Here is a 24,045-nt window from a genome sequence, read left to right on the forward strand (position 1 = left end):
CATGGAGCGTTCATCTTGCATGAATTGGCAAGAAGTTTTGACCTAGAATAGAAATTGTTACCTTAAAAAATAGCACTAATTTTATTTGATTTCTTCCAGCACTTAAGTGCAACAAGCTTCCAATGGCCTAAATTTTTCATAAATTTTTGCATTTACTTTTCCACCATTTTGATCTCACTCTTAACAAAAAAGTAATAGTTGTGTGCTTAATAAAATTCCGCATTTACTAATACCAAATTTGTAGAAATTAGCAGCTTGTAAGCTCAGAAAATAAGAAGAAATATTTTCCAAATTTTGGGTGCTGCTCTAATATTGGAAAGTGCTACAAGCTACCAATAGCCTATTTTTTTTTTTTTAAAATTGCTCTAAATTTTCCACCATTTTGATCTCCCTCTTAACAAACAAGTAATAGTTGTGTTCTTCATATAATTCCGCATACACTAGTACCAAATTTTTATAAATTAGCAGCTCGTTAGCTCAGAAAATAAGAAGAAATATTCCAAAATTTGTGTGTTGCTCTAATATTATAAAGTGCTACAAACATGCAATGGCCTAAACTTTTCATAAAATTTTGCCCTTACTTTTCCACAATTTTGATCTCACTCTTAACAAAAAAGTAATAGTTGTGTTCTTGATAAAATTCCGCATTCACTAATACCAAATTTGTAGAAATTAGCAGCTTGTAAGCTCAGAAAATAAGAAGAAATATTTTCCAAATTTTGGGTGCTGCTCTAATATTGGAAAGTGCTACAAGCTACCAATAGCCTATTTTTTGTAAAAAAATTGCTCTAAATTTTCCACCATTTTGATCTCCCTCTTAACAAACAAGTAATAGTTGTGTTCTTCATATAATTCCGCATACACTAGTACCAAATTTTTATAAATTAGCAGCTCGTTAGCTCAGAAAATAAGAAGAAATATTCCAAATGTTGTGTGTTGCTCTAATATTATAAAGTGCTACAAACATGCAATGGCCTAAACTTTTCATAAAATTTTGCCCTTACTTTTCCACCATTTTGATCTCCCTTTGAACAAACAAGTAATAGTTGTGTTCTTGATTAACTGCCGAATTCACTTGAAACAATTTGTCTACATTTGAAGCTCAAAGACTGAGATATACGTTTACATTAATTGACAGAACAAATCACTTCCATGACAACCTTACCATAACCAGCATATCCCAAGGGGAAAATGTCCTTATTTTTCTTTAAATTTTGCAAAGGAGATCTCTAAACATCTAAGAGTGTCTTCTCCACACTTGTTCGCATAGAATGAAACCAAATTTGTTGATCTTCATTCAAAGGATTATTTGAACAAAAGTGATAAAAAAGTCCTTATTTTCACCGTAGGCCTATATATCCTTTATGAGTACTTACTGTGTGATATTCATGTACTTTTCCAGTTTTCCAGGTCACCAAAAACAGTCTGTTTATGTTATTATTGATCCTGAGTCTCCTGGAATAATCAGGAACTTTAAAACAAGCCAAGATATGATCCCCAGAGATGGAAGAATGACCCCCAGAGATGGAAGAATGACCCCCAGATAGAGAGTAAACAACAACTTGTCTACCCTCACCACCCCATAATATAAATATTAATCCTTTCTCTTCACTGACTGTTATACTCAGTGCATCACTGTACTGTGTGTTTATATATTCCTGTTCTATTCCTCCCGCACTATTACCAATTAAAGCTCTCCCACCATAGGCTGTACAGATAAACAGTTTATTATGACTAACTGTTATATCCCAGGGATAGTCTAATCCTACTAATCCTTTTAAGATGATTGTCTTCTTTATTCTCAATTCTCTCGCATCTAAGACAATCACCTCATTGGAATCTAAACCGACATACACTAACCCATCTCTGGTTGTCATACACCAGGCTTCACCGTTAAACTTCCCTTGATTGACCAGACCGCCATTACTACTACTATCTTACAATGCTATCGTATTCTTACAACACGTTAAAAACAGACGATCATCCAGTAAACAAACAGTCCGCCATGATGAACCAAACTCGGTAAATTCCTCAGAATAATAGGGTACTGACGTCAATAATAACGGTTTTTCTGGAGAATCAGGATCAGATTGTAACATAAACAGATCGATAAAGTTGAAGTTTGTATCGTAATTATATCCAGCGACAGCCAAACGGCCTGTATCTAGCACGTCAATCACCGACACAGTGTAACCTTCTTGTACATTGAATCGTTGTATCGTTGTATACACTCTGTGTGTGTGGAAGGCAAAAAGTGAAAAGTTAGGTCAGGGTTGGAAGGTTGTATCCATGGTAACGAAGAATTTAAAGTGATGTTTGGTCGAAGCCTCGAAGGAATGATGAACAACCCCCAGGCTGCGTAGTAGCCTAGGTCTTGCAAATGGTACTGAATTGTTTAATAAGCTATTGATTTATGCATGGAATTACAAAGTCGTGGCCACATTGGCAGATGTCCAGAACAAATTAATAGACAAAGTAATCTCGAAGGTATAAGAAACGAGACATTGAAGGCCTAATAATTAGGAATTATCGGGATGGCCTATAGACCCACGACTTACAATGATTTCCCATTAAGTTGAACTTTCTCGCGCATTAACCTGAAGAAAATACATGGCTTCGTGAATTTTTATATAGCAAACGGGGGAAAATGTGCTAGAAACTGGAAAATCGACCAAATAAAATTTGTTCCTATTAAAGTATCCTATTAAAACTGTTTAAATAAAGGTCAGAATATAGAAAAAATTCCAATTAATTTCTGTGTGTTAAACGGATATGCAAATATATTCCTTTCGCAAAATATCTCTCACAAATTACAATTAACACAGACTATAAGTTAGTAAACAGTTTCAGTCAAATTGATAAAATTGCAAAGGCTATATTTAGTTTGCTTGAACATATTTAATTATCTTCAATATTCGTCGTTATCATATGTATGTACATATGTAACTCTCTGATTCAACTTGTATTTGTCGACAACACGCATGCAGTGCATTATAATACATTTGCACTCAGCGCCGAAAATAGAGAGAGAGAGATGCCCACAAGTTGTGTAAAAGTGGTGGAGCCATTCAAGAAAGCTAACTTTGTAAAAGTGATCTAAGTGGTGGCACTATTCAAGAAAGCCAACTTTGGTCTAGAGTTTTCACGGAGTAACTTCAGACAGAAATTTAGTCTTGAGTTCTTTGACATATTAAGTCCAAGAAAAACAAAGGACAAATTTGACTGCTAGTAAAAATGTTTTCTATAGCTACGCAGCTTTCCACTTATATTAACCTCCTGACCTTATACTTACCTTCAAAATATGCTTAAACTTTGGAATGCTCGGGTCCAGAGATCGATGCATCGGCGCCTCAATGCGATCCTAAGTCTTTATGTTAATCCATTGCTTAGAAATTCTAATAACTCCACCAAAACATGTTCTTTTATCTGCCTAAAAGCAAAACACATCCTTGGATGATGTTTAACACCTTTTTTTTACATGACAAATTTGCAATGCATCTTAATATATTGCATTGGGGGCAATAAAGTCTTCACAGTGAATCTTGTGTTGTATCAGAGAAACTAATCTAACGGTATTTGTATTAGACTAAATACGGTCCAGTCACTTCAAAGTGATGAACCTCATTTGTATAAAGGACCATTTCTTTAACATGAAACTTGTTATAGACTTCCAACATGGGCTGATAGCAGAGTATTTTAAAAGTCTACAAAACCTTAGGTTTATTTTGTATTTAAAGTAACCCTTTATGTCTACCAGGCTAAGCTTTGACATAACCATTTGTGTCATATCCATGGGCGATTGACCCGATGCGGGGAATCCGAGGATTCAAGTTCCTCCTGTTTTGTAACAGAAACGGTAAGAAGTGCCCCGTTTCGTAGATTAGAAGTGCCAATTTTTGACAAGTTCCGTTCTTTGTTATTCTTTGTTATTTAAACGGGTCATTTCGTTTAGACATTTAGGAAAAGTGTAATCAAGAAGTGCCCTTTTTGCTGATAGATTGAACTAATCAATTGAAAGGTCCTACATCGTTGAAAATAATGGAAATAATGGAATTCGTGGCATAGAATGCAGAAAGGAATTTATTTTATTGGCGTTTTGAGATGGCTTTGTACTTTACCTTCTCAATTCAACGCCACAGTGATGTCCTACCAATCTTAGGAGTTTTTACCACGCCCATCCCACCCCTACCCCACCCCTTCGTCACTGAACCCTTTCCTCTATTTCAGAAGTTATCTGAGGAACGATCAGCCCGGTTTATGAAAGATTTTCAGTATTCAGCATTGCTTGTATATAGATGAATGTAAAATAAACAAATAATCAATATTTTTCTTTTACTGTCATGTATAATCGCCTGGTATAAACACATTTTAATCTTTTATAAACAAGAAAACAATAGTAAATCTTACGAGGTTTTTGTGGCGGCCATTTTGAAATGTGCTTAATTAGTTCTGAGAAATTATTTTTATGCAGCGGGAGTCCTGATCTGCGGATAAAATTAGAAAAAGTCTTAAGAAACAAATACTACTTTCTAAAATATATTCTTATCGAGGAATATAGAAAAAAAAAACAGAGATCAGTGGAACGGAAAGAAGACTTCTTTTGGGTGAATGCTGTGGCCTTTATGATCCTTAACGAGCAATCTTGCACTTAATGATGTGTGAAATGATGTTTTTGGTCATCAAGAAGGGTTCCCTGGACATACTCTTTAATTTCAGCTATCTTTAGTTCATGTTGGATTGAGAAAAAGACGACGAAATCGTGACAAAATAGTTTAAATTTCGTAAAATTAATGAATTGATATATACGATGGTGAAAAGAGGAAATTTTGTTTAAAGAAATTGATATTTGTATTTAAACTGTCCCGTATAAGCATGTTGTACAATTGAGATATACTTCCCTATACTGGAATGCTGCTAATAAAAATTCATAAATGTTTTCTTTTTACTTACAATAATAGACGTCTCTGTATGATAGGTGCAGGTGAGGAACAGATAATATTCTTCGATAGGTCTTGAATATAACCTTGTTCTTGATATAATTCGATTTTCTTATGCTGAGTCGCTGGCAGGTCAACGAAGCGTGAAATGATAACACAAATTTCAAACAGATGGCTCTTTGATCAGAGGATGAAAGAAATTTTCCACTGAATATTAGATAATAAACACTGAAGCGTGGAGCACGAAAGAGGTAATGGGGGTTGACTGCTACAGTAAGAGAGGAGGACAGGCTTGATCTGATCTGGTATCTAGCAAATGAGTAAAAGACTAAATTACGCCCACTAACCCTTGACCTGTTAGATATCAACCATATCGCGTGATCTTTAAGTCAATATTGAACTTAAAGCAGTTCGTTGATGTTTTCCTTCTTGTTGAATTGAACCTATTTTAATCTTACTTGGAATGTAATGTCGTACTTTACTAAATACATAGAAATTCATTCTCGACAAGGGAGGGAGAGGAGTGGACGGACCGAGGGAGGGGTGAGGGGGGGGGGGCTGGCTTAACATCAATAAAGGTGGTCTGTCTGTAAAGTCTGCATATCATTGAGATATCCACATAGCCTGAGATATCCCTCTCCCTCAATCTACCTTCCGTTGAGTAAGTGGGCCGCCATATTTGTCACTCTAACCAGTCCAACATAAGTCTGTAAAATGCGGATAACGTTATAGCGTCTTTCATATATAGTTACGGCGGACTTGTGTGGTCAACGGTCCTATATAATCGTATTCTTATAATAGCGGAATATTGGAAAATTCTCTGCTAGTTTCCGTTATTATTCAGAATAGAAACCTGACAAAATAAGGAGATGAATTGTTTCACATCAGAGTATATTAGGCAGTTTAGATTAGTAGTGGAGGTACTGAAGTTGGGGTTTCAGACGGGAGTAAATAGGTTGGATGAAAATATGTTCCAAAATCGGTTCATCGTGTGTGTCAGTGCACATGCATGCAGGCGAAAGATGCTGAGCTTCCTGTATGAGCTTCGTTCTTCTATGAGATAGCCTTAATAACTTCCATTCCCATTGGAACACAATTTCGGCCTCCAAATAAAATTAACATGGAAAGCCTTGTTCAGTGCATAGCGGTGTTTAAGAGAAACCTTAAATATATATACTGTACCGCTTAAATACTTAATATCTAGAGTTCCTAGGTAATACTGATTGTTTTCGTTTTGCACTTTTTCCTCACATATATCACACAAACTTTTCATATTTGAGATTTGAAAATGAAAATATCCAACTTCCATCTGAAGAAGTCTGAAAACAATTCAGCACAAACTTAGCCTTTCAGTCAATATTTCAATGAGAGCCAAAGGTGTCTGTTTTGTCCATATAATTTATCGTTCCCAATCGGTATTTTGAAGTAATTCTACAGCGTTTTGGCTAAAAATTAATTATTAGACGGAGAGATTAAATCATCTTGAACAGAACTTCAACAGAACTTTTTTTCGTTTCTTTGAGTGGAGCTTCTTAAGCAATGGAGCTAGGCTTCCGTTAACAGCCTGCTAAATAATGTTTCCCCAAGGACGCGGTAGTACCAATTCTACCGAACTACAGGCACAGTCATAGCGACATAGACACGTACATTACAGTATTACCGTTATTTTTAACTTTCTAACCTGGCGCGTATCCGGGGGGGGGGGCGTTGGGGGCGCGCGCCCCCGGGTAAGAAAAAGAGGAGAGCAAAAAAAGAGAAGAAAAAAGGAAAAAAAAGAGGGGTAAAAAGAGGAGGAGGAGAGGAAGAAACGAAAAAGAAAAAGGAGAAAGAGAGAAGAAGGAGAAAAGGAGGGAGTAAAAGAAAAACGCCAAGACACCGGGAAGAGAACGAGGAACAGTGACATCATTATAGCGCTGATCTCTATTATATACACAGGGTAGCCAGTGACGGATCGAGGATTTCGGAAGGGGCGTGCACCTCACCCTACCCATTACACCGATAACTCAATTTTGGACGTTTACATTTTTCTTCTGTTACTAATGTGTCTATATATATACTATGGTCTATCATAAGTCATAACGCGTGTGTTGTGTGTACACTTGTGGAATGAAACCAACTGTGGCTGGTCTCGAACTCGACCGAGTCGTCGGGGAAAATGACGCATTTCGGGAAGGTGGCGACCACCCCCCCCCCCCCCTTCGAGCTGATACTTTTTTATGATATCGCTAGTAATTTCAAACTAGAAAATGCTTAGATACAACTAACAAGGCCTGGGAAGTGTCATTTCCAGCGATCTGGGAGGCATTTTCGGCCAAAATTTTCTTCCTTGTACGCTTCGCGCCAACTTATGGTGGCGCTACGCTCAGATAGTTTGCCTACAGATTTCGCCCGGCAAATTCCTCGCTACGCGCCTGTTCGAATTTGTAAAGCAAACAGCAGATAGCAAATAATATCATTGAGCATGAGAATGGTGTTCCAGGATGAACAGCTACAAAACTGTCTGTGTGCAATCAAAGGCGAAAGAGCCCAATTTGATTTGGGGAGCTGTAACGACTTGCCTGAAAAATTTAACCAACATTTTGCGCGCTCTCCGCTCGCGTCTAACATTTTATTGCCATAATCATATAAGCAAGTATCGGTTATTACATCGCATGCCATCGTGTACCGTACGTTCCGTGAAAGTTGCGCAGTACATCGCGGGATGCCCATCTAAACAACGAAATGTCTTATGTAGATGGAGAAAAAAGCATGGAGGTCCAATTATGTCAAAACTCTCTTTTACAGTACTTATGACTGATTAGTCGGCCAAGCTTAGCACTTTATTTTAATTACCAAGGAGATGATTTTTAATTAATTGTCTTTATATGTAGCTATGTAGTGCAATTTATTTTTCTTTCAGTAGGTGCTCGAAAAATTCTCAGCATATTGCCCGAATTTTCAGAAAAAAATATTGGGGGGGGGGAAACCCCCCGCCTCCTACGCCTATGTGTGAAGTGTTCGGAATCATCTGGTATTTGTTTCATTTCCTTCAACGAAGTTTTATAATAGCCGTTATAAGAGGTTTTAATATTTGTACACCAATAAATGAACTGTGTCTGATTTTCAAAACTTTCCTGACCAACATTCTTCATCATACATCCCTCTTCTCGTGCAATGTTGGCCGGTCTGTTAGGGGTTCAAGGAGGTTTTTCTATATTAGTTGTCCATAGATGGATTTTTTTTTTGCAACATTATGGGTATGTTTTGAAGTGAGTTTATTCACGAGAAATGTGAATTTTCAAATTCTGAACAAATAATGGGCTTAAAACCTTCAAAAGTGAGGCTGTCGGATATTGTGGGCCGCGACGTAGAATCACCTATAGAAAAGCAATGATCCACATGACATGCGACGAGGTCAAACATGATGTGTGACTGGTGACAATCTTCAAAAAGGTTATGGATGGAAAAAAAAACTATTGGGAAATACTTGGTTCTCAGGCAAAAAGTATACATCTGGTTGGTCATTTTCAAGCCCGAATAGTGCCATTTCCGGTGATCTGGGGGGTATCAAAACCAGAAATTTTCTTGTACGCTGCGCGCCAACCGATGGTGGCGCTTGGCTTAGATAGTAATTCGCGCCCCAGGGTTAGAAAATCCTGGATACGCGCCTGACTAACGATGTAACATTTATTAGGGTCTATTTATAACATGGGTGGATGTTTACACGGGTCATCCCCTCGCCCCCTCGCCCCCTTGCCCCAGTCAAATGTTGAGGGGTATATTCGTATTCACCCGATCTTGTAACCTGACTTTAACATTAAAACACAGTTTAAATGAACACTTTCTTGAGTTAATCATTATTTTTCATGTGGAGAAAAAACTAGCTGGCACACGCTGTACACAACATTAGAGGGGGGGGGGAGTTGATGAATATATGGACCTTTCCCCGAGTAGAATGTTTGGGGGATACATCCCATTCCCCCAGGGTGCATGACAATGAAGGTTAATATTAACAAAAATCCTCAAAATTCAGAATGAAATGGGACTTGGCCTTACCCTTCTCGCTGTAGCCCAAGGGTTCCCTAACTGGGGTGCATAAATCCCCAGGGGTTGCGTGAGTCCATCCCAGGGGGTTCGTGAGACCTTTCTGAAAGTCAAACTAGAGTACTTTTTGTTGAACTGAAATCTGGTATATCATATAATTTGTACAAAAGTCGTACCTATCGACAAACTCTTTTCGCGTTCCATACGCATATGTTGCTATAAAAGTACCATGCAGTACATGTGATAAATAACTGAATTATTACGAAAGCGTGAAATCGTGCACGGCTTTGGTGAAGTTGTTTTACGCATGACATGTCATGCGTAAAACGTCGTGAAGATAAATAGCTGATCTTGAAGTTTCAAAATAAATATTTGTCGTCTCTTGTGTTTTTCATTACAGTATTACACTATGAACTTCATCGTTTACGAAGCACTGTTTTGCGTATTATAGTATAATAATGACTTAGATCGAGTCTCGAAAAGTTGGGGTTCGTGGAAAACTCTGACATCCACAGCATGGGCGGCGACCATGGGGGGGGGGTAAAGGGACGGGGGGACATGTCCCCCAATATTTTAGATGAGGATATAGTATCTAATATCCCCCCAATATTTGATGGCATAGTTTTTTTTGTGGCTATAAATAGAAAGTAATGCGTGAGATTATTTTCCATCATATTTGGGGTGGCTAAAACTTCATCCAACACATGCTGCATGAGGTAAATCACACTTCGTGGTCGTCTCTGTGACCTGTGACCATATAGCAAGCTGTTACTCATAATGATTATTATGTCTGTAATCTTGTGTATTAGTGTAAAGTACGTACATATATATATATATATATATATATATACATGAGCATACGTTTTTTTATTTTTTATGATATCGCTAGTAATTTCAAATTAGAAAATGCTAAGATGCAACTTGCAGCGATCTGGGAGGAATTTTCGGCCAATATTTTCTTTAACGCTTCGCGCCAACACATAGTGTCGCTAAGCTTATATAGTTTGCCTACAAGCTTCACCCCTCCCTTGGCAAATTCCTTGCAACATGCCTGTCTTACCGTGTCATAATTTGTTACATAATATCACCACAGCGGTTACGTGGTGACTTGGTTCAGGTTTTCAAGATTGTGTGTGGTTTTGACAATATATCCTTTACTTACATTTCATGTTTGCTAATAGTAGTTGTACCAGAGGTCATTGTCTTAAACTTCAAAAGTCGCAAAGTAGGATTAATATTCGGCATATTTTTTTTCTAAAAAGGGTTGTGAATGAGTGGAACGGTTTGCCTGAAAAAGTTGTACCTGCAAGTAGTGTCAATGGGTTTAAGAATGCTTTTACAAGCACTTTAAGCATTGTAATCTGGTCTGAGTGTTTTTGTCTTCAGTTCTTTTAGGGTCCTTGATTTGGGACTTGAGTGGCCGTCCTGTTCCCTTTTTTCCTACTAACCTAAACTATTTCCTTTGATGTCATTGCAACCAAGTTGTCAAACATATTTTGCTCTGTCAGACAATTTCCTTGGCAAATTATGGCAGGCCGTCTGTAACAATCGCATGCAATCTATACATTTATCTGCCGTAATCAGCTGAAATGTAAATGAAAGAAAGAATAAAGTTAGATAAGGATCCTACTCAGCACAAGAAATCAATTGATAATACTAATTATTAAATAACGGATGAACAACTGTAATTGAGACCATTATTGTCCTATATACCATTTGATTATTAGATTGCTTTGTATCTCATTAATATATAACAACAAAATACATAGCTAAAAAAGTAGTAATTTATGTGAAGTTTGAATTTAATTCTTTTTTCAAATTACTGTTGATGTAACTGCTCTTCTACAAAACAAGCTTTAGTGTTACCATAGCAACATAATTGGCACCTCTTTCAAACATAGCAACAGCCTTTAGATGATATTTAACATAAAATGATTTAAAAACATAAATATACTCCAATGTCGTCACCAGGTTTTCAAACAAGATGTCACTCTATAACAATGACAAGAAAAATACCAAAACATATAGTAAAAGTATATATACTTACATATATATATATATATATATATATATATATATATATATATATATATATATATATATATATATATATATATATATATACAAACTACCAACAAGACTGGTGCTCTATACAGATATGCACAATGTAACTGTGCTTAATTCGAGTTACTGTAACTGCAATAATGTTACAGAATGGCTGGATTACTGGTAAGGTTGTGTACGGTGACTTTCACATGTTCCCTATAACGATGTACGCTGAACACATACATGTTAAGTATATATATGCACATGCACAGATAAAAACTGTAGTTGCTGTGTTAGAAAGGCAAATTGTAATCACTTTTTTTAGAACGGCTGTTTTATCTACACAGCTTCAATGACAATGACAAATGACAAATTTAACGACAATTTTCATACTTTTTTGCACCAATCTACCTTTTTATTATATTTACGTCATAGTAAGAGAAAGTTGCCTTCTTTACAATATTCCGCGTATGTTCCAGGCTTCTCGCCAGCACATTTTAACCGGTTTGAACTGGATTTTGTATCTCAGAGCCCGGTTTGAAACTTTCGAGCCCGGTAAGAAAGTTGAGCGCGTGGTTTTCAAAATTGTAATGAATAATCAACACTAAGATGTACAACTATAAAACATTTGGACCTTTTTATCATACATACAAACATAGACTAAAATATTCACACTTTTTTCAGTTTATCCTACTCCCAATTGCAACCGTAGTGTCTATAATGAGAGCCATCTTTTCCGACTTCAGTCAGTTCGTTGGGGTGGAGATAAATGACTGAACATGGATAAAACTGATGGAGTATGCGCGTAGCGCCCACCCTGATGGAATTGTAGAAAGGCTGTATCGGGTGGGGGGGGGGGGGGGGTCAGAGGCCCGCCTCAGGGCCCACTCTGGAAATCTTCAAGTTTGCTTCTGTTTGATCCCAGAATTTATGTTAGTCATATACATAATTTTTAACACAAGTCATATCTGACAAGACTGATTAGACTTTAATTAAGAAAGATTCACCTATTTAACATCCGAGTGTAAGTTAGGTCCTTCATCATGATTAATAAAATTGAAACTTGAACAGAAAACGGGAACATTCTTATGCTTAGCACCCAAGAGTAAAATGATTTTGTCATACAGAAGTCGTCTACAACATGCACACATATGGTATCCACAGTATATATAATTACCTCAAAACATACTTAAAACCTATCATGAGTGGCAGTGCTAACAAGATTGAATGCACAATACAACTTACAAACAGCACTATATTACTTGTACGTGAAATACTACAAACTATAAGTTTCTGAAACTTAATGTATCATGCATGGCTGCCATCTAATAAAGAGTAAAGCTTTTTATCAGAAGTAACCGATGCAAAATGCAATTACACGAACTATATAATGTCAGGGGTCTTTCACCTATAGATAAATCTGCTCTGTAGAATCAGAGGGACTTCAATAGTCTTCAACGTAGTTTGAAGTTGGTTATGGCAAGGCCATGAAAATCATTTTCATTGGTTACGATATAGATGTTCATCCTCTATCTTAACCGGCACCGTTGTAGACCAGAAATACACATTTTTATTTGGGCTATTGTCAACTTGCTATTCTAATAGTATCGTTGACTTACCAATCCTGAGCTAACGGTATGGCATCTGAAAATTACTATTGAAGTTATCGCTATATCTGCTATTTCTTTATTATTATTTTTTATTAAAGAGTGTTTGTGAATTGGCCTGCACGTCCACACCTATACCTGTATCAGGTCAGTAACCCAACGTATTGTGCTATAAATATATCATGTGACCCATACTACCTTTCTATTGTCAGATAATGAAGCAGTTTATAGTCACAAATAAGTTATCAACTCTTCTGTTTGTCTCCTCATCATAAAAAGAAACAAATGTTATCTGTTATTACCCCAATACAGTTCAAGTTGGTGTTTGGAATAACAGTTAATGGCATTTTATCTTTATACCTGTTAAAACGTCCAAACAGAGAAGACGTATTGACCTATCCGCACCCTTGAGTAGACATTTTACGAAGTATATTAACAGAAAATATTGAGAAACAATTGGATGAGTTACTGTTCATAAAAGTTTTACACGCCTATACTCAACCGTAAAGTATAATAATTAACCAACTCGGTAAACAACATAAAGATGGAGGACTGATTATTAACATACGATACTAAACAGTTATAAAGGTTATATTGTGTGGTATCACAGTAACCATCTTGTTTTGGTCATAAAAGCACTAATAAAGTCCCCTTTATATTTTCATTGTGTACGTTTATGGTTATGCGTAAGATATTTCTTCTAGTTCTACCACCGACTGTAATTTGACAACATTTCTCTATAGTCCCGATGATATAACTTCAGGGTATTAAGTTTATTATGATAAGTTGAGTTTGTGAGTTAATTATGAGAGCATAGATATTCTTTTTGCTTACGGGGATATGCCTGGTAATAGGTAGTGGGTGGTTTGATGTACATGGGTAGGTCATTGGGTTTCCTATATGATTGGTGTAAGCCGGATTTAAGGAGGTTAAGGTTGATGTCTAGGTAGCTGACTGATGTGAGGTTGGTTTGGAGGGTGATTTGTAGGCCAGATGACCGGAAAATCTGGATCAGTTGCTTTCTTAAGTGGTCTGCTTTGTTTGGGGCCTGGGTGGTTTTTCATGACACCAAGGCCGTCGTCTCTCTATAGGCCTACGCTGGTCAAGTTAACTTTCTGTTCTAGATGATGTAGGATAAACAAGCCTATACGAGCTCACATATTTCGGCGAAATCATAACCGCCCATGGTGACGTCGAAGGCGTTATCAGTCTTTTTTTCCCCACACTTTTCCTTTATTGTCGTAGAGGTCCAGTCACTAGGCTTTATAAATAACCGTCCAAACCAACCTCACACCAGTCAACTACCTCGACATCAAGCTCAATCAGGCACATCCCCGTCGCCGTAAGCAAAATAATATATATGCTATCATCGAACCGAGACTTTTTCATATACGTGTACGACACAGCCCTAAAATATAGTGGATACATATAATCTACACAATACACCCAACCGAAACAAGGTAGCGAAGACCCGGCGCGCACAAAAAAAAAAGGAACCCGCGCAAGGCACATCATCGGGTTCCCCCCTCATTCAGCATGGACGTGCACTTCTCTCTGGACCATATGTATGGGGCGCCATGTGTGACAAAACTATACATCGAATATATTGATTACAACTTCTCATATATATTAGTTAGTCCGTATTATATATAGATTGCTCCTATTAATGTTTTGCATAACATATATTTATAAATAGTAACTAATATATATCTTACTAAAATCATTACACATATTTTTTTCGCGAACGGTTTTCCGCATAATTTTGTAACGTTCGGCCAGCTCATAAATATAGGTTATAACATGCGAACAATACGCCAATGGGCGGTGCCTTTCTTAGACACTGGCTTTCGTGGGCGGGACTATGCAAATGCTGGCCGGGAGCCCGCACAGGGCGGCCGTCAGCAGTGCACGCCAGAGCAAGCACATGCAAATCACATAGGGCCCTGATAGTATACACGCAGTAATGATACATATGATATTGATGAATCTGCGCGCCGCTCATAAATCAGCATCACGTCGAACCTAAGCGGAACCCATTTTTCGTCTCGCGTTGAAAGGCTAGCAGAGCCCGTCGCAAGACAAGTTTTGCAAGTCGTCGGGGAAAGACGACTTGCAAAATGAAATGATCGTTTCTTTGTCATTTATAGGTTACTTAGTTTCAAAGTTGAGCCTGACGGCAAAAATAACTTTAGAAGTGCTCCAAAGTTACTTGTTAGGTTCACCTAATTCACCTAATTGTGCGTTGGGCCTACTAGTTGTATCAGTACCACGATCTTCCGCTTATCTATACCTGAAGGCCTATCTGTCGAATATAAGTCAGGTCTTGAGACAGTAAATCAAGCGAAACGTCACGTAACAAAATCTATAGCAGCGTTAACCCGCCGCCCTCGAAGGATGTGAACTCTATGATCGTTCAATGAAATAAAGTGAAACTGAAGTGAAACTGCCGCTCTGTATACATCGGAAAGCAATGATGGACAGCTCTGCTAACCGCTCCAGATACTTCCGACCAGACGTTGACGTGCACCGTGCTAGAGTTGCTACATAGTTGGCTATGTCAATATTCTCTATACCTACTGTACCGTATCGCGAGCTAGCACAGAAGCAGCGACCTTGCTTCTGTCAAAACGTGCTTGGTACATTTTGCATACTCCCCCACCCATACGTTCTAGTGCCAAACATTATGCACCGCCCATTCGCGTGCTGCTCGAGTGGTTATAACCTATATATGCCCTCGCCATACATGACGAAATTATGTGGAGAGCCTTATGCGAAAACATCATATACGATGATTACAGTTATTATTGTATATTTTATGGAAATATACATAACCTTTACGTATATGAGGGGTACTAGTGACCTATATATATTACGGAATAACTAATATATATGAGAAGTTATAAACAATATATTCGGTTTATAATTGTGTCATACACGGCGCCCCATACACAGGCTTCACAAAATATTTAACATAAACGCCTTGAAAGTCAGCTGCAGCTGCACGAAAAATATTAAGTCAATCATTCAATCCCATATTTCTAGCATCACACAGCACACCAGCAATTCGACCCCTACTAGGTAATGTCAATGTAGATCTGCAGAAAGATGGTCCCTACCGCCCTTTTCGAGAAGCATTTTTTTCGTAGTACATAGAAGGGAATGTCATGATTTATTCATGATCTTACAGAAATATACCACCAAGTTGTAAAAAAAAAATGCTCTTTACTCTATACAGTAATGTCATGACCCGCTTCACAGCAGTACGAACATTGTGAATATTATGTTTCGATCAGATCAATCTTGGGAACTGTTTGTACTGCCCATGCCAGTGCTTTGAGAGCATGATATTGGTGTACAGCTTAAAGAGGTATTAGCATTAGCAAATTGTCCCAAGTGCATGAAATACCCACGTTGAGAAATGAATTTGTCACTTGTAACATCGAATAATTTGCGCTGTTGTACAACTTGCGCACGCTCGTGAACGCAAAGTGAATCATAGGCAGAATTCCTGGGCCTATCTACATGTTGTCCATTGTAACTGTATTGAATATATGCTACAAATGCATTCCATATGGTATTGCTGAGATCAGGTTAACATTGTACTAACTTATATAATTAAGAGTATGTCATATTGATGAAAGGATGGTCATTGTAACCACAAAGCTTCTCTGTAAAGTGAAGAGGGAGGGATCTGAATAGGGGGGGGGGGCAATCGGTTTGAGTATGGCCCATGCAACTTTAATTGTTTTGGATGATACTTTGAGTTAATTTATTTCATTCTAAAATATATGTTCCACTCAAGTCAAAAATTTCCAACAAAGGCCCACAAAGGCTTCTTCTCATTCAAGGGAAGCACAGGCAGGATCTGGACTCTAAAATTGTTTGGATTACTTTGGATTATGACGGCGTACTTATATACTTCATGCATTATACATGATCTTGTTATATAACTTTGCTTCACACTTATACCTGTATCCTAAGTTATCAAACGAGGCATCAAAATGATAGCATAGACACAAACACACAAAAGTTCACTTACGTTTCCTTAGCGTAATTTCCTTAAAAAAAGTATAGGGCGAATGCTCTCGTGGTAGGCTCGTGGTGTGCCACAGTTATGAGAGTAAGAGATACACGGTATATGAAATGAAAACGGCAAGTATCTATCCCACTCCTTTCGTTTTTTGTCACTCCCACCCCTCTTTTTTTTTCTTTGGGGGGGGGGTCATATTTATATGTGATAGGAACATATGGCAGAATGTATTCCTTTTATTTAATAATTCACCAAACTATAACACCAACCTTCAAATTAACACAATAGCTTCATATATCATATATTGATTGATACTATATTAAATTAAGAAAAATCATCGCAGTGTTGGTTTATCCGTGCATATCTTATGTCCTGCGTTTGTTTACCTTTGGACATGATCCACATCATCGATCCACATATCGCAAGCTATTATCGAAAATTAATTCAGCAGTTCCCGAACTTGAAGTTAAAAACCTAATTACCAAATTTTAAGGTAGATCCATGACCATCATATGTCAACATTCCTCAGTTTTATTAATTACTACTTTGTACTTCAGTGTTGTGTGCCATATGAGAATTTTTACTTGTACTTTAAGATGTTAAAATAGACGTACCGTATACGTATTGGCACCTTACCGCCTATACCCTAATAACATTAGACCCGGCCGAGTAATTTTTTCAGGAATTTCCATAGAAAAATAATGTTCAGATTAGGTTCAATGCTGAGGGTTTAGTTCGGTGATTGGCCCAACCGCGCCCTGGCTAGAGGCTAGGCCTAACACTAACACTGTAAACAGGCTAGACTGGCTGTTCCTATAACTATAATATAGAGAGCCTACAATCCTAACTATAGGCGAGTATGTGCATTTCACGAAACGTGAACTGAGTAGTATGAAAGTTGGGCCTCAGCTAAGCCTAAAGTTAAACATAGAAATTGGAGTAGAGAGAATGACGTCATGCGACTTAAACTGAATTAAGCCACTCATCCAACTAGTGGCGCTTTGCTTGTACGGCAAGGAAGTACCGGCGCGTAATACAAACAATACGTCTTGATGGCATAACTGAAGTGATAAAGTTGACATAAATCACTCGAAATGGTGATATCGTGTGCCACTTTTGGGTGCCAAAATCGTTCAAAAATGTGGCAGCAGACTGTAGTTTCACAGGTCAATCTTAGGAAGCGATAGTAGAAGCAATTACATAGGAATCTAACTAGAACAACTGTATTTGTATACAAACACAAGTCATTGTAGTGCGTGGCGAAGGTCAACGTCAGTTGTTCATATTCAATGGAGGGGTCTTTGTTACTGCAACCCTTTTGAAGTTTTTTCGGTCACCAAGAAGCCAATTCGGCGTTTGGTCCCTTAACGTAGACCAAAGCTAGGCTATAATGGGTAATGTTTATAAACAAAACTCTAGCAAGTTTGAATCTGCAATATAATCTAATGAATGATGACTAAAACCACAACTAATTAGCTGTCAATCACGATTCACGCCTATTTTGGACGTGACAGAGAATACACAGAGTCTTGGACAGTGATTGGACCAGGGAGCTATAAACAGACTCTGTTTATAGCTCGATGATTGGACAAAGTGAACTACATATTACAGTACATTCGCCTAGTTAGCGAAATTTTACTAACATACGGTGATTTTCACCGGTGCCTAATGGACGATTAATCTCACGAATAAATGTAGGCCTATATAGTCTAACATTGAGGATGTAACATCCGGTCTATTAAAAACTGCTTGGTCGATTTCTTGGCCCTGGCCTATCATCATCCAAAACACGTAATATATGCCATATACGGACATAGCATATAACAATGCCATGCCACAATAATACAGTTAAAGTGCCTATGATGCAAGAGCTGAAGTACAGATAACGCCAAGTCGTTGCGGATAAATACGATTAACATTTGTTGCTTGCAACTTATTTGCAGGATGTTGTTAACTGAAATGCGTTCAAATGTTACCTATCTCGTTCGAGAATAACGAAACCAAAGTCGCGAATTTTCCGTATTGTTTTGAAGAAGAATGCTACTCAAGGGGATCTATTTTATTTACGTGTGCAGAATTAACTGTTCGCCGCCACAATTCTTTGAAAATCTGAGGATTGATGTTTCCCTGCGTAGCCAACCCGTGAATTTGAGGTTGTTATGAAGAGTTCAGCTGGCATTCACAAGCCATCCATGTAGAAAATGGAGCGGGCTAGCAATCCCAATATTGTAGTGCACATGCGCACTACAATAATTACTTTGCTAGTGTCAGCAGCTGCTGTATTGTTATTCACTGATCCCTGGATATTATTAGCCTAGGTCCCTAGATCGGCTATATGGCTGTCTTTTCGGATGCGATATGACTAAAGCCTAATGACAAAAATGACCACCTTCTCATTTTACTTAAAACTGCATCCCTTACGATAGATCCACATGCCAGAATAACGTGGGATGACGTTTACGACGTCCTGGGCTTATCAGTAGCAATTTAATACTATACGTTTAGTCTAACTCAGGCCTAGGTACGTTTTCTTGCCCTTGGTCTTAGGTTAGCCTAGGTCATTACTTAATTAAGCTAAGGAAATTTCAGTCTTTTAACATATTGTAACATATAGTAACACATCGTAACATATTGTACAAATATTCAAACGTCTCTATATAGCCTCATATTCCCAACACTGTAAATTTGGCAAACTAGGTCATCAGCAGCTTAGCCTGTAATCGGAGTTTCGAGGTAGGCCAAAGCCTACTCAGCCTATCCAGGTATGTTCTTGAAAGTACTTTTATAGGCTATTTACCTAATTTTACTCAACTATGATTTTAAGGCCTAATTATTTCACTAATCATGTTCGGGGGACAAAGCTTTGAAGGCACAGCGACATACCGAAGCCACTACTCGTGCTAACATCTCATCCTTTGATGACTGACTGAATGTAAACATGCATCAAACTTTTTGCACTCTCACTTCATAAGGTGGGATCTGTTATCCTGCATAAACTACTAGTCACTTTGCAATATTAAATTTAATCTGAGAACTGCGTGCACAGACTAATAAGAAAGTATTACACACAAGTAGGTGTGTGGGAATGGGGGCGGGTTGCTTTTTCACAGCATTTTCCAGGGAAAACTATGACACTATCTGAGTGGAGCACTAAAATAATTTCAAGCAAGAAAGATGTTTGCCATGTGCCTCTCAGATACCGGCATAAAACACTCCACTTGTTCAAGTTGTCAAAGATGGTTCTTAAATCGGGAGTATAGTACTTACCACCCTGGACGGTCGTCATAACACGTCTCTGTTGTGAAGAGTAAACATACTCTTTTGAAAATCGGGTAAAATAAAATTCAATTCCAAAGTCGAATGCAAAATGACGGTATATATGAAGACGTACAGTGCAAAGCGCCCTCCCTATTTTCAAGGCTTCACTGCTCAAACATATGGCGTTGCACTGTGTCAGCGTTCTACCTAGTTCAATTCTATGGGCCTAAATGACTTAGGCTAGGGTCTAGCTTTAGTTAACACCTAAATGTTTGGCTGGACCATCGGCTAGGCCTGCCTAACTTATTTAATTTTGGTGTCTAATACTGACAAATGTATGACATATCAGCCGCCTAATGTCTTGTCCCCACCCCCCCCCCCCGCAAAGATAAAGGGCAGCCTAGGCCTATAAAAACTATCCAGAGAATAATACATTGGCAGTGGAAATTTTAATTGGACCCTCACTTCCATAGCTACTTTAGCAGAAAACTTTTCGGGATTGGCCAAATAACCCACATTATTGGAGCAGATTTTTTACAACGCGGTCCAATTCAGGATACGGTCCATGTTTAACCCAAGCTGAGATATCATAGGCCAAAGAAGAATAGGATTTTAAGTTTTGTTTTATATTGTGTTTATTTGGTGACATGTCAAAGTCCAATTATTTCCTTAAATTAGCTGTCTCTGTCTGTCTTGTGGTTAGTCTAAGTGAGTCTGGTATTATTTTGTGTTAGTATGTATGTAAACTGTGTTTGGTAGTCTGCCTGTCTTTCTGTCAGTCATTGTGTCAATCAGTACATCAGTCTGTCTGTTCAGTAGTCCGGTAGTAATCAATTAAATGAAGGTGATATATCAGTTGGTGATATTTTCATTTGTATATTTCACTTGTTTTCAATGTTTCTTATTCTAAATGGACTCTGACCAAATGGATTTAATGGCAAAAGCTGTTGCAATCGAAAGATAGAAATTTATTTTCTTTTGCCCTTATGGCGCGAGCGACTTACAGTAAAATAGTCTACACATGCTGCTCGATTAAGATTTTAGAGCAGTCCTATACTTGTATCGTCCGCTTATTACAATTGAATTCCATGGAGGAAACATCTGAAACAACTTTTTATTCATTGCAATGGAAGGAAATGACACTATTTTGCAAGCTACATCGGTAAGACCGAGGGAAACATGGCATGCTATTCAAGAGAATGGACCTAATGATAACATTTCCAATTCCAATCTGTGAATAAATATGTTTGCATACGATGCTGCTAATTTAGTGCCCACAGCAAAATGTTGACGAGCCAGAACTCCCTCATCATAAATCTATCCTGGACATATTGTTGCTTAAAGTACAGTATTGTTTTTTTCTGAAATCTCTGACAAGTCTTGCACATCCTTTGTTTTCTTTCTCCGTCAGGGCTTTTTCTAATTTTGTGAAGTTTGAGAAGATATCAGTGAGTTTTTGGTGAGCATCTGTGTAATCATCATTTTTTGATGTACATCATCATACCAAGAATGAACTAAACCGGAAATATGATTGTAGAGATATTGACATTTTATGAATTTTATATTAAGGCCCCCCCCCCACTTATACATATTCATTAGATGGGAACCACAAAGAATCGGGCACATCTACACATCATGGTGCATCTACCTACCCAGTATGACATTGACTCAACTTGTGGTTGTTGAGATAGCATGTTTACAATCTAGCCGTCACATCCATACACACGCACACAAACCATCATGGCTGCATTGATTCTGATTCTCATCGAAACCAAAACTTACAGCATACACACACATGCTGACATGAATACATAGGTTACTTTTAATTGTTTGCTTATCAAAGGCAATAATAGAGTTTGTAGTCACAGTATTTACATACATAACCATGTTAGATGAGAAGAAGAATATTGAATATAAGTTACTCATACAGGTGTAATTAAGCATATAGTCCTGTTTTAATAAGCTCCAACTGTAATTAACAGTGAATACAGAAAGACTTGCTGACTTCCTCTGCCCAACTCAAGTGGAAGCATTCCTGGTTACATCACCACCAGTGATATGTTCATATCATTACTTGCCTACAAATAACCCCCAATATGATTTCAGTCATTATTCTGGGCACATTGTAGCTTGAACTACTGGATTTTTCCATCTAAAATCTCTTACAAGTTTGGCACATTCTTCATTTCCTTCTTCTGTTAAGGTATTTTCCAATTTTGTGACATTTGTGGGAGATATCAGTGAATTTTGGGTCAGCTTCTCTAACAAAATAGTTCCTGGTGTTTTGTGCTTCTTGATATCAGTAATTCCTTCTGCAGGGAGTTGGTAAACATTTGCCAGCAGGGTAGATTGGTCTACATCAAGATGTTCTGATAAGTTCTGCTTTAGCTGATCAAAAGATTTGATGATGGCTGTAAGGTTGAAAGAAAGGAAATTGAGACTCTACATCAAGTGAATTAAAATTCATCCTGTTCTAAGCAAACAATATTCAGAAATGTTAAAACCACAGTGATGTGTTTCTTACACTAAGGGGCAAAATAAATCTGAAAGCTCAGAGTTTTCAATGAGACTAGAAAGGAAATCTGATTTAACTCCTAGAGTGCATATTTAAAGCAGGTGGCTGAATTTCAGTAATTCTTGTTTTCCCATGCAATGTGACTTGAAAACAGTATCAATACTCAGTCTAAGTGTGTTGCTTTGGTATCCAAACTGATGTTTAAAACCAAAGCATACACCAATACCTAACATACTTAAGGACTGCAATTCTTTGATATGAGATGTGTACATGTAAACTTACTTTTCATACATCAACATTGTACATACTGACTACAATTCCTTACATATGAGATTTGAACACCTGCTCCCACTTTGCATAGAGGAGTCCAGGCTGCAGTTGTCATGTCAACTGGTGGACTATAACTATCAGCTATTTGCAATACTTGACAAAGAACCTTTTTCTAGTTTACAAATCTGGTAGTGAGTACAACATGGTAATGAAACATCTTCAGCTACATTAAAATACTAAAATAATTAATTACTCACATTCAGGTAGAATGAGCTGGAATGGAGATGTGATTTGGTCAATGTGTCGTAAATTTTCAATCTGTGAAGAGGAAAGAGAGAGATATGCTTTATGATTCTACTAGAAAGCTAGTTTGTGCATATTTCACATCTATCTATTAAGAGTGTGTCTCAAAAAGCGGTTAAACAAATTGAAGATATTAATAGATAGTAATAGGTTGTTGAGACATCGTGTTTACAAGGTAGTCATCATATCCACACATACACACACAAGGGCGTAGGAACCGGGGGGCGCCAGCCCCCAATGAAAAATATGGGGGGCGGAAGTATCATTCCGCCCCCCCCCGCTCAGCAAGTCAGAAAACCCCTTTTTCATTTCCAAATCAGAAAAAAAATCTCATTTGGAGCACCAAATTGCATCTAAGGCCTGGTGAAAATGAAAAATTATTTACAAAATGGAGTGGGTGTTGAAGTGTGCTATATTGCACCAAATTGCATCTGAGGCCACCTGGAAATGCAAAAAAAAAATCCAAAGCGGAGGGGGACACCCCCTCCCCTTAGACCCCTCCCCCAGGCCGGCCATCAGTCTTCAGCCCCCCCACTCAAAAGTACCTTCCTACGCCACTGTACACACACACGTACACACACACACACACAAGCACGATCAGGTTACTGAGCCTTCGACATCATAACCCAAAACGACTTTCTACAGGAATGTTAAAAGGGTAAATAATCATCACACAAGGTAATTATAAAAGGAGTTGTAGTAGCTAGGATAAATCCATAGTAAATTGTTAAACTCCTCAAATTCATATATTTCTTTCTGTTGCATTACACCGAAACCAAGATACCTTCAATTCAAGCTTGAACAAATTCTTCGAAAACTTCCCATATCCTGCTACTATTTCCAGATTGACAGTATCTTTGATCCCTTGATTCTGAAGATGAAATTCTTCCTTGTGTCTGTTCTTTAACCATAGGTTTTCCATGGCAACATACTTTGGGGAGAACAATCAAAGGATATTTAATTATAAATTTATAAAACTTGAGACTTTAAGGCAATTATGTTGATAGTGAAGTGATTAAAATGAATGTGCTGACAATCTAAGGATTACAGGTTCCA

At 37.8% G+C, this 24,045-nt stretch overlaps 2 protein-coding genes across 6 annotated transcripts in view; both read right to left on the reverse strand.

Moving 5' to 3' along the window:
• Positions 1-24,045, reverse strand: part of LOC139960272 (uncharacterized) — a 79,837-nt gene that overhangs the window by 11,326 nt on the left and 44,466 nt on the right. The window contains exons 1-3 of one of the 4 annotated variants that reach the window (XM_071958523.1): positions 4,951-5,262; positions 4,408-4,479; positions 1,377-2,232 (exon numbers count right to left, since the gene is read on the reverse strand). In XM_071958523.1, the coding sequence (XP_071814624.1) occupies positions 1,377-1,877 (501 nt within the window). In that variant the 5' untranslated portion in view covers positions 1,878-2,232; positions 4,408-4,479; positions 4,951-5,262. Of the gene's footprint in view, positions 1-1,376; positions 2,585-2,985; positions 4,159-4,407; positions 4,485-4,950; positions 5,263-24,045 lie in introns of those variants that run through there. The other 3 variants (XM_071958521.1, XM_071958522.1, XM_071958524.1) reach the window with 3 other exon arrangements.
• LOC139960271 (uncharacterized) overlaps positions 20,851-24,045 on the reverse strand; it is a 135,413-nt gene continuing 132,218 nt past the window's right edge. The window contains exons 18-20 of one of the 2 annotated variants that reach the window (XM_071958516.1): positions 23,774-23,920; positions 22,944-23,004; positions 20,851-22,312 (exon numbers count right to left, since the gene is read on the reverse strand). In XM_071958516.1, coding sequence (XP_071814617.1) covers positions 22,011-22,312; positions 22,944-23,004; positions 23,774-23,920 — 510 coding nt within the window. In that variant the 3' untranslated portion in view covers positions 20,851-22,010. The remainder of the gene's footprint in view (positions 22,313-22,943; positions 23,005-23,773; positions 23,921-24,045) is intronic. The other variant, XM_071958512.1, reaches the window with a different exon arrangement.

The sequence above is a fragment of the Apostichopus japonicus genome, chromosome 19, assembly GCF_037975245.1.
Source record: "Apostichopus japonicus isolate 1M-3 chromosome 19, ASM3797524v1, whole genome shotgun sequence".
Lineage (NCBI taxonomy): Eukaryota > Metazoa > Echinodermata > Holothuroidea > Aspidochirotida > Stichopodidae > Apostichopus > Apostichopus japonicus.